Below are 14,740 nucleotides of genomic sequence, written 5' to 3' on the forward strand. Positions count from 1 at the left end.
ACATGCTTAATGTTGACTTCATAGCTGCCTTTTTAGCATACACCTATTAAAGGGTCTCAACAATCTAGAAACCTCCTATATAAATCATTGGAGTGTCTCCTAGAAAACACCAGAAAAACACCATTTCTTTCAACTACAGTATAGTCTACCTCTGCTTCCATTCATTGTTCTATCCACTATAATTGATATTTGTTCCCATGATTCCACTGAAACTATATTCCCCTAAAGCTGCCTAACCTTCAAGTATCCAAATTTAACAGAATGTTTTTAGCATGTCTATTTGTTGGTTTGTTTGTTTTGTTTTCTTAACAGTGTCTTACTTGGTAACCTGGCTGACTTGGAACTTTCTATTATAGTTGAACTCACAGAGATCCACTTGCCTTGTCTCCCCAAGTACTGCAATTAAGGGCATGTCCCACCTCACCCAGCTAGCCTATTTTATTTGACCTTAACACCTTTTTTCTTGGTTACTGTCCTTTTTTCCTTGAAATCTCCCTGTCCTTTCTCTTGTAGCATTCACCTAATTCTTTAGTCTCCTTTCCTAATATTTCTAACACTTGCTTTTAAAATGCAATCATCTTGACTATGTTCTGTGGGATCTTTCTTCTCAGTGCCTTTCTGGAGAATACCTAGCAATTGCTCTCATGGATGGCTGCCTTGCAGTTCTTGTAAATATATATATTTACATCCCAACTGCAGTTTCTCCTCTCTCTACTCCTTCCAGCCTCACTCCCCACCACACACACACACACACACACACACACACACACACACACACACACACACACACACACACTTCCCCAGATCCACTCCTTCTCCATTTCCCTTCAGAAAAGAGCAGGCCTCCCAGGGGTATTAAACAAACACGGCATAACAAGTTACCAAAAGACTAGGCATAAACCTTCATGTCAAGGCTGGGCAAGGCAACCCAATAGAGGAAAAAGGATCCCAAGAGCTAGCAAGATTCATAGACACAACCCACTCCCACTGTTAGGGATCCCACAAGAATGCCAAACTACACAACCATAACATATATACAGAGAACCTAGCTGAGACCTATACAGGCTTTATGATTGTCACTTCAGTCTCTGTGAGCACCACTTAATTGATTCAGTGAACCATGTTCTCCTGGTGTCCTCCATTCCTTCTGACTCCTACAATCTTTCCTTCCCGTCCTCTGTGGGGTTCCCCAAGGTCCACCTTATGTTTGTCTGTGGATCTCTGCATCTGCTCCCATCAGTCGCTGAATGGAGTTTCTCTGATGATGACTGAACTAGGTTCCGATCTTTAAGTATAGCAGAATATTATTAGGAATCATTTCATGTACTTTTTTTTTTTAAGTCAATTGTGTTTGGTTCTATCTTAGGTCTCTGGGCCATCTAGCAGTGTCAGGCATGGGCTCCCTCTCGTGGTGTGGGCCTCAAGTTGGAACAATCATTGGTTGGCCACTCCCACACGTTCTATGCCACCATTGCCCCATCACATCTTGTAGGCAGGACAAACTGTAGGTCAAAGGAAGGTTTTATAGCTTGGTTGGTGTCCCAGTCTCACCTTGCCTGGTTACAGAATATGACTGGTGCAGGCTCTGTATCTCAGGCAATGTTTTCAGTGGACCATGGGTGATCTCCACTTAATTATAAGGATTTCATCATCTCATCCATATATCCTATTCTGTCCATGATTAATAGTAATTCCTAATCACCTGCTAGAAACCTCAGAATTACCTTGGACTCTTGCTTTTCCCTTGCTGTTTATGCTCATTCATTCAAAGTTCTCTCTAGTCTCCACCTTTTGTGTCTCTTAGCTTTTGCTCCTCTGTTCTTTGTTCTACTTGTTTTTAATCTCCATTGTGTGCTGCATAGCTCTTAATTGGACTTCCTTCTCTTAGACCTTGTTTTTTCAGCATAGGATGATGATATTTACCTGATCAGTGCCTATTGTCTTTCAAGATCTCCTTTGTGAAACCATTTTTAGCAGTCTCTCCACACACAGAAAATTCATCTGACCCTCTCCAGTGCCTCTTATGACACTTTCTGTAAACATCTACTGCAGTACTTACATTGCATCGCAATTAGTGCTGATTGTCTTGTGGGGTGTATATTCTTTCAGAATAGTAACCAAATATTACTCTATTGTCCATTTTCCTGCCTCTCTTGCCTTTCCAGTACTCCCCTTAAAAATAATTAAATAACTTATTAGTACATGCGAGTCTCAACTATCCACAGTCTGTACTCTCCTTGTCCATTTCTTAGAAGAACTCACTAGGCATAGATTATTGGAAGAATTAACAATTTATACTTGGGCTATGGTTGTAGTTCAGAATAGAACACTTGCCTAGAATGTATAAAGCTCTGTGCTTGATTTCCAGTATTTTGCAAAAAAAATATATTTAAACTTACTGTATTAGCTAGTCAAGTGATCCGATTGTTACTCAATAATCTAAGAAATTATAGCCTATATTATATTCCATAAGAGTTATTCCTATGCTCTTTAAGAAATGGCTCTTTTATGATAAGGGCCAAAGTACCTGGACAGCTCCTACTCATATTCATCTAGTTCATTACTAGTGTTTCCTCTATCAATGACAAACACATGAAAGGTAACATATAATAGCAAAGCTCTGTTGCATGCTCAGAACTAAAGCATGAAATCTATGTTGGAAAGAGATGTTTTAGACAGAGATTGGAAACATCACTATATTTTATACAGATTGTGGTGTTGGAAGTAATTCAAGTACTGGCATATGCTTTTGCTGGCAGGAAAGTTTGCCTTCAGCCTGATAAGAGCTTTGCTTCTGTCCATACTAAACTTATGTACTTATGCTTGTTGCTCAGATTAACACACCCTGAGGGTCCATACAGCAGCACAGCCACATCGTCCACCAACAACCCAGAATTTGTGGAAGATCTCTCCCAAGGCCAGCTGCTTCAGAGTGAGTCTTCCACTGCTGCAGAAGGCAGTGAACAGAGGCATGAAGATGAGGTAAGCTAAAATCTCCTGTTACTGTCCTCTGGAGCTTCCAGAGCAACAGGCATACAAAGGGTTGTTGAGTGAAGTGATTGCCACCCCACGTCTTAGTTTCCTGAGCTGATGTTTGCCCAGTTTTCTCACACCTATCTCTAGTTATTTCTAGAGGCATATCAGTGGTTTTAATGACACAGAGACAAACAGACTCTCTTTATCCTCAGTCTAACTAAATGTAGTTACCTCTTATGAAATGTTCCATAGTGTGCTGGAGTTGTTGTGTTGTGTTATTTTTGTTTTTAAGTTATTGTTGTTATTGCTGTTTTGATACAAGGTCTCAGGTCACCCAAGCTGCATGCTAGTAATGCAGATGTGCCTACCATGCTCATCCTTGACAGATATTTGTTTTGTGAATGAATGATTTAATTAAGTAACTACTAGAGGTCTTCATGCCCTTGCTCGTGACTATACTCTGCTCACAAGCCCTGCAGCACCAAGTCACATGTACCAAAGGATTCAGACCACTTAATGACACCTTTTGAATGATACATAGGGCCCATCTTTCTCTGAATCACACAAAGATTCAATATGGGTATGAGCAATCATGTCCTTGTCGGACCTCCAGACTTCCTCATAGATAAAGTAATCATATTGCACTCTTTTGTTGTTGTTGTTGTTTTTCAAGACAGGGTTTCTCTGTATTATTTTGGAGCCTGTCATGTAGACCAGGCTGCTCCCGAATTCACAGAGATCCACCTGCCTCTGCCTCCCGAGTGCTGGGATTAAAGGCATGCGCCACTAGCACCCCGCACATTGCACTCTTTTTAAGACAAAAAAAAAATAGCATCATCAATTTTTGTTTTTTTTATGTGAAATAACTAGTTTGTTCATCTACCCCATTAGCATTCTTAAAGACAATAATGAATGCTAGCAGCTTTTCATTGACTGATGTATTTGTTGTGGGTGTGTGTTGGGGGTATTTGTGTGGGTGTATAGTGCTGGGGATTCGTGCTAAGCACATTTCCACTGAGCTTCATCTCTAGGCTCCTTAGTAGTTTCATGTTCCTAGGTTTCCAAAAAATAAACAAAAACTGGATACCTAATCTCTAATAATACCATTTGCCAAATAGAGAACTATCACTATTTTCACATATATTTGGAGGAGTGCAGTACTACAGTTAATACTTAGAGGCTTTTTTTTCCTGTTTAAACCTTTTTACCTTTCTCTTCTCTGAAATGAGAATTCCTGTAACCATGATACATTAACTGATAGACTATATATTTATTAAGTTATGGAGCAAAAACATAATATGCTTAGGTCTCATTTAGAAGGCCAAGAAGAAAGGCTGTGGTAAAATATCAATGATACTGAAGTGCTGCTTTTTTCTTTTTAAGCATTTTAAAAGTTGATTTGATCTGATTTATCTAAACTCAGTATATAAAGACTTCTAGCTCAAAAAATAACAACAATAAAAAGCCTTATGACTTTATAAAAATATACGTTTAAGGAACAAATCATCATGTCTTCATTTTAGATGTGTTACTGATATTTTTCTGAGACCTAAATATTAATTTAAATATCTGTTTGCTGTTTGCTATGGGAAGCTAACTGGTCTTTAGCATCAGGGAGGAACACTTTCAGGAATTATTTTGAATCCCCATGCTGCAGCTCTCCTTTCACTTGGTGCATGGGACATCTTATTCTGGTCTTCTGTGACAGCGTCTGCTTCTCTGGCACAGTGCTGAGTGTGTTGCTGAATTTCTCTTGTAGAAATCCCTGTCAGGAAGTATAGAGTAACACAAAGAGTTTGCATGATCATGGTACCCCGTTCTCATCTTCTGGGATTAGCACCAAAACAGCCCTTTATACACCAAGGGTATTGATGCATGCCTGAAATCCCAGCACTCAAGAGCCTGAGGCAGTAGGATCACCATGAATTTGAGGATACCCTGCATACACAGTGAGCTTGAGGCCAGCTTGTGCTACCTAGAGAGACCCTGTTTCCAAAAATAAATTTTTAATAGACATTTGTAGCATGATGCCTTAAAGCATGTCATGGTGACCCAACCATAAAATTATTTTTGTTGTTATTTTGTAACTGTAATTTTGCTACTGTTATAAATCGTAATGTAAACATCTTATATGCAGAATATGTGATATGACACCCCTGTGAAAGGGTCCTTCGACTTCCAGAAGGGACTCTACCCACAGATTGAGAACTGTTACCTTAAAGTACAGCTGAAACATCTGAAACTCCTTACTTAGCTTTGCAGTCTTGTACCTGGACTGATCTGGGAAGCTTAGAATATCCAGGGCCTTACAGGAAAGTGCAATTCGGATCCTCTTTAGATATTGGTGTTTGTTATTATGGTTGATGGGTTAGTGGAGTGATTATTGTTTGGGTTTTGTTTTTCATTTTTGTTTTGTTTTATAGCAAAGAAGTAAACGAGGAGGCTGGTCCAAAGGGAGAAAAAGGAAGAAACCTCTCCGAGACAGCAATGCACCCAAATCCCCACTTACAGGATATGTTCGATTTATGAACGAGCGTAGAGAACAGCTTCGGGCAAAGAGACCAGAGGTCCCATTTCCAGAAATCACAAGGATGTTGGGCAATGAGTGGAGTAAACTTCCTCCTGAGGAAAAGCAGGTGATGGTTCTTGCTTCTCGTCCTTTGCTCGTTTTTATTATGTCTCAAAAAACGATTTGGAGGCTGGAAAGATAGCTCAGTGGTTAAGGAAGATGTGGAGACCTGGAGTAGTAAAGCAGGTTAATCAGTGCCATCCACTTAACCAGTGCCACATCTTGGAGAATTCAGACTGCTGGCCTTATGTACTGGGGTTGAGAGAATGTACCCTAAAATCTGTGTCTGCAGTCTCAGAACAGGGTCTTTGCAAATATAACCAAGGAGAGGTCACTGGTTCAGATTGGCCCTGACCCAGTGACATGTTCATAGGAGAGAAAGAAGACAGACACCGTGGAGAGGGGCATATAAAGAAGGAGGCAGAAACAGGACTTCTGTTTCTATAAAGCCAGGAACAACAAAACCACCAGAAACTCGATGGGGAAGGAAAAGACCAGAATAGCAGAATCCTTGTGGTTCTCTAGCATAGTGAGTAGAAGCTTTCCCAAGATTTGTTGGAGGGTTGTGAGCTGAAAGAAAGGACTCTAGAATCCACCCCCAACTAAAATAGCTACATTTTATTTAATGTGTATACTGAGTTCAAAGAAGAATGTTTTGAAAAGTGGTTCAATATTAAGAAATTAAGAAATCTATCAAAGTAATGTATTCCATTGAACTAAAGAAAGTCATGAATAAAAATGAGGGGAAAAAAATCATTTGCCAAAATTCTTCAATTCACATAAGAATTTTAAGAAAAGGATCTTACTGCTTTACCAATTGTTTTAACTAGAGTTCTAGCAAATTTAACCACTACAGAAAATAAAGCAGAACTACTTGATCTCTCTCCTCTAAGACAGAAACTAACTGTGTTGCCAAAGTGAAGTGAGAATCCCTTTGTTAGGGAGATTGGGGGGAGTTAAGCACAGGATGGCCATGCACTGGGTGAAAGGCCAATGCAGCAAGGGATGATGGCCACTGAGGCTGATGGGCTTTGCACTAAAAGCCCCTACTAACCGGCATCTCAAAGATCTATATTTCTTTTATGTCTTAAACTCTTTTATGGCTTGTACTCTTTAAAATGGATTCCAGAAAGACTAAAACCGAATTGAAAACTACTGTCTTGGGAATTAATTGAATTCAAAATTTTTCAAAGAAATGAGATTAAATTTAAATTTGAAGCTTTGTGTTTATGGTAAGCAAACTAATAGCAAACAGTTTATAACAAGGGGATCATCAGCTGGACATGCCAGGTTAATGCAAGTGTGTAAACAGAAAGCAGAAGTAATAGTAGTTCTCTCACTACTATAACCACAGCTGGCTTCTTAGGACAAGGTTTTGTATATGTTTGATCAACTTTTTATTTTGAAATAGTTTCAAATGTACAAAAAGTTACAAACACAGAAATAGTACAAAAAAACTTCTAGAAATCCTAAAACAGCTTCTCCTATTGCTATCACATTGTATCCCTTTTCTCCATTCACATGTAGTTGCTCTTTAATGCACACACACACACACAATTTTTCCCTAAATCGTTTAAAGGTAAATTACATATATCCTGGCCTTTATCCCCAGAATACTTTTGTACTTCCTAAGAATAGAGATCCTCTGTTACATAACTGATAATGTCATCAAGTTCATAATTTTGTGTTAACATAATGCCATACTCTACACTCAGATGCTGAAGTGACATCGTTCCTACCAACAGCATCCCTTCATATAGATGTTAAGCTAATAACAAGCTGTGTTTTAGTCAAATATTTGTCATTTTCTTCAGGTTGTTACCACGGCATTGCTTTATCTTTATAAGTTATTCTTTGATGTTCTTAGAGACTGTGAACCATCTCTTTCCCCAAACCTGACCCCTCCTTTTCCCCATACCCCTGTGTGCCTTTTTGTTTGTTTGTTACTTTTGAAGAAACATTATTCATTTTCTGTTTGTCTGGTATTTCCTTGTGATTAGATTAGATTAGATTGATGTTCTGCATTCTTAGAATAGGTGATATGTACTGCTCAGAGTATCACATATATAGGTATACCATGTCCTTTATTACTTGTTTGTAATGCTAATTTTATTGGCTTGGTAAATATTTCATTAGCAATCTTTGGAGAGATATTTTAAAGACATGTATAATTTGTTTCACATCAAAAAATTTCCATATTGCTGGATTGCAACCTTTAATCCCAGCACTCAGGCAAATGGAGCTCTTAAAAGTTCAAGACCATCTACATAGTGAGTTCCAAGCCAGCAAGGCTACACAACGAGACTTTATCTCAAAACAACAAAAGAAAAAGAAGCACCTTTAATCCCAGCACTCAGGAGGCACTGGCAGGTGGATCTCTGTGAGTTTGAGGCCAACCTGGTCTACAGAGTTACACAAAGAAACCCTGTCTGAGGGGTGGGGAGAAAAGGAGAAAGATCTATATTGATCTGAAAAGAAACTGGAACCAAGCATGGTGGTGCATGCCTTTAATTCCAGCACTTGGGAGGCAGAGGCAGGAGGATCTCTGTGTATTCAAGGCCAGCTTGGTCTACCTGAGTTCTAGAACACCTACGTCTATGTAAAAAGACCCTGTTTCAAGAAAAAAACAAGAAAGAAAAAGAAAAAAATTTCCTCTAGACTTAATATCAACAGATAAGTTTCACCTTATCTAATCTTTATCATTATGTTTACAAAGTGATAATTTTTCCAATTTCAATACTCCACACACAGTTACCAGTTGGCCCTCAGCTTTCTGATCTATAAAAGGCCTTATTCTTTCCTCCTCTTGAACACTTGCTTATATTGTTTGTTATTGGTATGATCATAAATAATTTGTATCATCAACTTTATTTATGGTATAAATGTCTTTTTTTCAGCAGTTTATAATTTATTACCATACCTAATTATTTGTTCCTTAAAATCATCCCAGATTTAAAAAAAAAAATCATCCCAGATTTGGCCAGTCCCTTATATCTGCTCTGGGGGGCAAGAGTTCTAACATGACCTCTGAATCTAGTTTGTTCATTTACAGGCAGCACCTTTTATACTTTTTTATACCTAATTTGATGAATGAAATGGACAAGGCATTAAGCAAAACAATTCTGGAGATCAATGGACTTGTTTAAATAATTAATAACACAAAATGATCAAAGTATGCAGTTAAAGCTCTCTTAGAGTAGTCTCTTTTAGGCCCATAGGATGAGATCATTCTTTTCATGTTCTCCAGCGCTAGTGTTCCACTCATCTGGCTTTTAAAAAGGCCAATGGATGTATGAGATCATTCCCTCAAAATGAGTTGATAGTAGAGGAACACACTAATATTCCTTCCCTTCCCCTGGGAACATGTGCCTATATGGGGTTCAGACCTCTGAAGAACTCTAGTGGCCATGTGAAATTCTATCTATAAGGCTAGGGAGATTGTTGACTGTAATCTTCATGAATGTTTTATGATGGTGCTCTCAATAGAACTTACCTTCATTAAACTAGGAAAGGCAATACACAGTCTAGAAAGTCAATCACTTATTTATTATCTAAATGATGTATTTTACTTATTTATTTTGTGTGTACATGTGCAGAGGTCAGGACAACTTTCAGACATCAGTTCTCTCCATCAACCGCTAGGGTTCCAAGGATCAAACTGAAGTTGTCAGGATGGCAGCAATCATCTTTACCTAATGAACTACCTCACCAGCCCTTGTTTATTTTATGACTGAAAGATTTTATTCTATACTATGACTTCTTTCAGATTCTCCTACAACATACTGACTGTATACTTTTTTCATGTATTAATTTGCTCTTTTCTTTAAAAAAAATCAATTGATATTTTACCCAACATCTCAGTTTCTTGAAAATAATACCATACTTCTTTCTTAGCGCTACCTTGATGAAGCAGACAGAGATAAGGAGCGTTACATGAAGGAACTGGAGCAGTATCAGAAGACCGAGGCCTACAAGGTCTTCAGTAGGAAAACCCAGGACCGTCAGAAAGGCAAATCTCATAGGCAAGGTATCAGAACGAAGTGCATACATGGTAGAATGATATGAATCCAACTGTTAAGGTGGCAAATATGAAAGATGTGTTTCTGTCATTTCTCTATTATCCTGTATTCACTTACAGATGTCCCCCTAGAATTTTATCAAAATCACATCATTCTCCTTTTGACATTTTGATTGACTTTCCATATCTAAGAGCAACAATCTGCTTCATGAACCAAAAGTATTACTACCTACCTGCCTTTATTGTCTAGTTTCCAAGTTAGGCATGTCTCTACCTTTAAACGTCTGTCTACTAAACCATGTAACTAACTTGTCCTAAGACTTTTCTGTGCTATTCCTCTCAGCCTCCATGATCCCTTCATTCAATAATTTATTCATGCACGAATTCAAAAGGATAGCTGTTGAGCTTCTTCTGTTAAGTACCAGACTCTCCTCTAGGCATTGAGGGAGTGATAGTGAATGAGACAGCATCTATGTCTTCACGGGATCTTTTTTCTCTGTTGAAATGGTACATCACATCCTCACAAGTCTTGCTCCAGTTCCCCTCTCCAGGAAACACTGCCAAAGGCACACCACCCACACTGGTCTGTCATCCCTTAGCCACAGCATCTTCTCTACACTTGCACATCTAGGCTGCTAAAACCTTTGGCATGTGTTTCCTACCTACTCTCGCACTCTGGTCTCTCGAAGGTAAGAACTGTCTGCTGTTTCCTTAGCTAATCGTGTGATCTGTAGGTGTGGGGTTCTATTTAACTTTTGTTGACTGACAGTTAATAATGTCATGAATGAAAATATCGTATGTTGTGAAAGTCCACAGATACCAGCAAGCTTTCTGGTTGGCACAGTCATATACTTGGGCTTTGCTATTGTTTTCTTTTTCAATCTAATGTTTTCTTTATTCTCTTATATTTTTAGATGCAGCCCGACAGGCCACTCACGATCATGAGGTAATTGCCTTCTGTCTGCATTCACATATATATTTATAGTAATATTGCTGTTTGAAATGCTGTTTGCTTCTTTTTTCTTTTTTTCTTTTTTTTTTTGTCATGAATGGTAGAGTTTTTTTATCCCATAATTCAAACTGAGTTGCTTTGGCTCAGGGGTTCTTAACATATGGTAGACACTTATGTCATGAATCTGCCTTTGAACTGCAGTCCCTAACCCCAATCTGTTCCTGTAGTCTAAGAATTTTATTAGTTTTAAATGCCAAGAAATGGCTGGAATTCAGAGTAAGATGCAGAAATGGAAGCCAGCTAGAGGCTGCAACTTGGCCATAGTTTATCATCAACAAATGCTGTCGTCCTGTATCAGAAAGGTGATACTCAGGAACCCCGACATTTGGTTAAAATGGTCCTTAGTGTCATGCAGCTGACTGGCATTCAGTCCCTGTACCTCCTCCCTGTCCTTATCTCAGGGCATGTGCTTGTTTATTGACCTTTTCCCTCTGGTTTGCTTCAGCCCAACAGTAGGACTTAAGCCTGTATTTCCGTGTGTGTCTAACACACACGCTTGTATGTTTGACTCTGCTGCTTTTATATGCTTTATATGTAGATCTAGGCTGTTAAATATTACCAAAAAAGTCAAATCTATGGTCATTCTGTGCTTTAAAATTTCAGGGACTCATCTTTGCTCACCAGATCGTATTAAGACACAGCAGTCAGCGTCTTCCTTAGTTAGTCGCAGCTTCTCATTTCAAACACCTTAAAACTATTTACTGCTCAGCATCCTCCAGGTGCTGCTCTCCTCTGCCTTGTGTCTGTTCCTCTTGTTCTTTTCACAGGATAATCTCCTTCTCCATACAGTCTTCTCTCCATCTTCCTATTTCTGCTTCTCAAAGTTAAAGTCATCCTTCAAGCCCTGTTAAGTTCCATTTCCTCCTTGGCTCCTTTTAGTTCTTCCAACTTGCTTTAATCTTCGAAGTTGCTATACTTCTCCCATATCGTTAGCTGAGCTAGCCTGGTCTAGACTCTTCCAAGCACTTCTGTTGTTCATATTCTGGATTATGTGTGATCTCCCTGAGAGGGCATACCTGATCTAGTTTCTACCTTTCTACCCAATGCCATGCCACCTAGCATAATGCTCTTACATGAAGAAGGTATTCTGTAAAAATTATTTTCCGATAAGAATCCAAGATTACTGAAAAGCAGTGGAAATTTAAACAAAATAGTTTTCAAGCTAGGAGATGGCTCAGTCAGTTAAGTACTTACTATGCAAGCATGAGGGCCTGAGTCAGATCCCCAGCAACCCATGTCAAAAACTGTGTAGAGTGGCACATGCTTGTAATACTAGCTCTGGAGAGGCAGAGATGGATGGATCTCTGGGTAATGCTAGCCACAAAGCCTAGCCTAATTGGAAAGTTCCAAGCCAAAGAGAGACTCCATCTCAAAAGACCATAGTGGCACCGTGCGGGTGATGGTAGTGCGTGCCTTTAATCCCAGCACTCAGGAGGCAGAGACAAGCAGATTTCTGTGAGTTCGAGGCCAGCCTGGTCTGCTGAGTGAGTTCCAGGACAGACTCCAAAGCTACAGAGAAACCCTGTCTTGTAAAAAAAAAACAAAAACAAAAACAAAAATCAGAGTGGCTGGCTTGCTCTTAAGGATAACACCCAAAGCTGGCTTCTGGTATTCACATGTATTTGGAATATTTCATCAGATGTATGAAGGAGTTAATAAAAAAATAATATGTCTTATAAAGTACTGAAAACATCATATATTCTAAATACGTACTTATTTCTCTTACGAGGAGTGTAATAGGATTCCAGTAGAACTGAGAACTATTCCAGTAAAATACTAAGGCTTCAGACATATTCTCAGCTGCCCCATTTTGCCAGTAAGTGGGGGGTGACTTGCCTAGGATAAGAGAGTTTATTTAACTTAAGTTAGAGGGGGCTGGAGAGCAATAAGAAGCACTGGCTGCTCTTGCAGAGGGCCTGGCTTCAATTCCCAGCACCCACATGGCATATCACAACTGTCTGTAACTCCGGTCCCAGGAGAGCCCTCCTCTGGCCTCTGTAAACCCCAGGCACACACATGATACATGGCTATACATGCAAGCAAAACACTCATACACATAAAAATAAACTAAATTTAAAGAAATAAAAAGTTCAGTTAGAGGCAGTAGAGTAGGTTCTGCATCTCAGTTAGCCACTGCTGACAGTGCAGTGCCATGCTACATGGAATAAACTAGACACTGTTGAAAGTACACCTGGGGTGTCAATTGGATGCTAGTGAAGACGGGTTACCAGTTTCCATATAGTAAAGAAGCTGATTTTCTTTCTGAATTGACTAGATTCCCTAAGCCATTGTTGCCCGGACAGAAGCTGACAAATGTGCTCCTGGAAGCCGCTCTGCATAGCAGAAGGCACTGCATCCTGGCTCATGATAATGAGAATGGTCCTCAAGAAAAAGACACTTGCGAGATACGGGACACACTCTCTGTAGTCCTGGCTCTGAGCCTTGCCCTAAATCATGCCTGAAATAGATTACGTTCAGAGAGCCCTCTGTTCCTTTTCCTTCTACTCAGTGAGTGTACAGAATGGAAATCCAAAGAGAAGAGTATTCTTGTCTTATATCAAAAACCAGCCCACTGCTGGATGGTGATGGTGCACACCTTTGATCCCAGTACTCAGGAGGCAGAGGCAGGCAGAGTTCATGGCTAGCCTGGTCTACAGAACTAGCTCTAGGACAGACAGGGCTATGCAGAGAAACCCTGTCTTGAAAAATCAAAAATTAAAAAAAAAAAGGAGGCAGTGAGCTTTGCTCTCTAGAAAATGTCTTCATCTCATATGAAGACAGAGCTAGAAACAATAATTTTGTTTAATTTATGAAAAATGACAAAATGACACTCAGCCTGAACAAATTAGACCCTTCAATGAGGAGGTAATCAAATCCTTATGCTTTTAATCCCTTGAGCAATCCTTAGAGCGCTTAAGTATATCCAAGCCCCCAGGAGGAGCCTCTCAGTGCCGAGTAATGTACTCAGTAATGGAGGAGTGCTGGTGGTTTTTATTACCACTCTTCCTTTAAGTAGAATGTCTCTGTTGCATTTGGAGACTGAACAGTGTCATTTAATTGCTTTAACGTTTCTTATTTTGTACTCTAAGAATCTGTACCAAGGGGCAGTGGATACTGTACCTGGCTGCTGCTAGCCTCTGCCCTTATGTAATGAGTTGGTTTGGACTGTTCTGGCAAGGAATAGAATGAAATTACCATTCTGGGGAGATTGGTGCCCTGGTTATGAGAGCCAAGCAACCCCTTATCATTCTGAATGGGAAATACTGGGACCCATGGTGAGGTCACTGTGCAGCTGAGTAGGAAATTAAACAAGGTAAGAGAACTAGTTACAAGGCTCTGTTCTAAGTCACTTGAAGATTTAGAATTGGCCCTATGGGACTGTGCATTTTGGGACTGTGTGTGATGAGTTTCCTGTCACAACCAGGTAATAAAGTATCAGTATCCAGTAAGCCCGCAGTCTATAGACAGCTACTGGAAATGGGGCTAAGATCCCTTTCGGGACCAGTCTCTCTTGACCATACATTAATTAGTTCTCATTGGAATCCACTGGGAACTATCTTGGGGGAGAGGTGTGCATGACACAATGTGGCACTTTTGATGGTAACCCTGCTGTTTATTTTTAAATTGTTCTAGAAAATTTGCTTTTCTCCATGAGGAAAACCAAAGAATATGGTAAAAATTAAGCAATCTGAAATGAAATGTTCCTCAAGTAAACACATATTTTTACAGATTTCCATCCATTTTTTAGAGAGATTTCACAAGTGCTGTGATTACCCATGTGAACCGCCAGTTTCCCATCTTAAATGCCTATCTTGATCTCTACCCAGCAATAGGTAGTTCCTCCAGTCTGTCCCCTTCCTAGGCAGACACCAATGGGAGACAGGATCCCTGCTCTCAGATTTCCTCACAGCTGAACTGCTTAACTTTTGTACTGGGCATCAAGTCATTTCTTTATTCAAAGATAAAAGTTAGTTGTAACAAGTAGAAACAGCTTTTTGGTTTTTTTGCTTTGCTTTTTGTTTGTTTGTTTGTTTTGGTATTTTTTAGACAGGGTATAAAGCCCTAACTGGTCTGGAACTCAGAAATCCACCAGAGCCACCACATCTGGCAAGAGGATACATTTTAACATTTTAACCTTTGTTTCATACATTTTCTTTCTTACCTT

General features: G+C 39.5%; 1 protein-coding gene across 1 annotated transcript in view; it reads left to right on the forward strand.

Annotated features, from left to right (window-relative positions):
• The window catches only part of Hmg20a (high mobility group 20A), an 86,526-nt gene that overhangs the window by 61,211 nt on the left and 10,575 nt on the right, over positions 1–14,740 (forward strand). The window contains exons 3-6 of the mRNA XM_040729746.1: positions 2,835–2,982; positions 5,400–5,612; positions 9,440–9,572; positions 10,478–10,509. Of these exons, the coding sequence (XP_040585680.1) occupies positions 2,835–2,982; positions 5,400–5,612; positions 9,440–9,572; positions 10,478–10,509 (526 nt within the window). The remainder of the gene's footprint in view (positions 1–2,834; positions 2,983–5,399; positions 5,613–9,439; positions 9,573–10,477; positions 10,510–14,740) is intronic.

The sequence above is a fragment of the Mesocricetus auratus genome, unplaced genomic scaffold (genome assembly GCF_017639785.1).
Source record: "Mesocricetus auratus isolate SY011 unplaced genomic scaffold, BCM_Maur_2.0 Super-Scaffold_100022, whole genome shotgun sequence".
NCBI classification, from domain to species: Eukaryota; Metazoa; Chordata; class Mammalia; order Rodentia; family Cricetidae; genus Mesocricetus; species Mesocricetus auratus.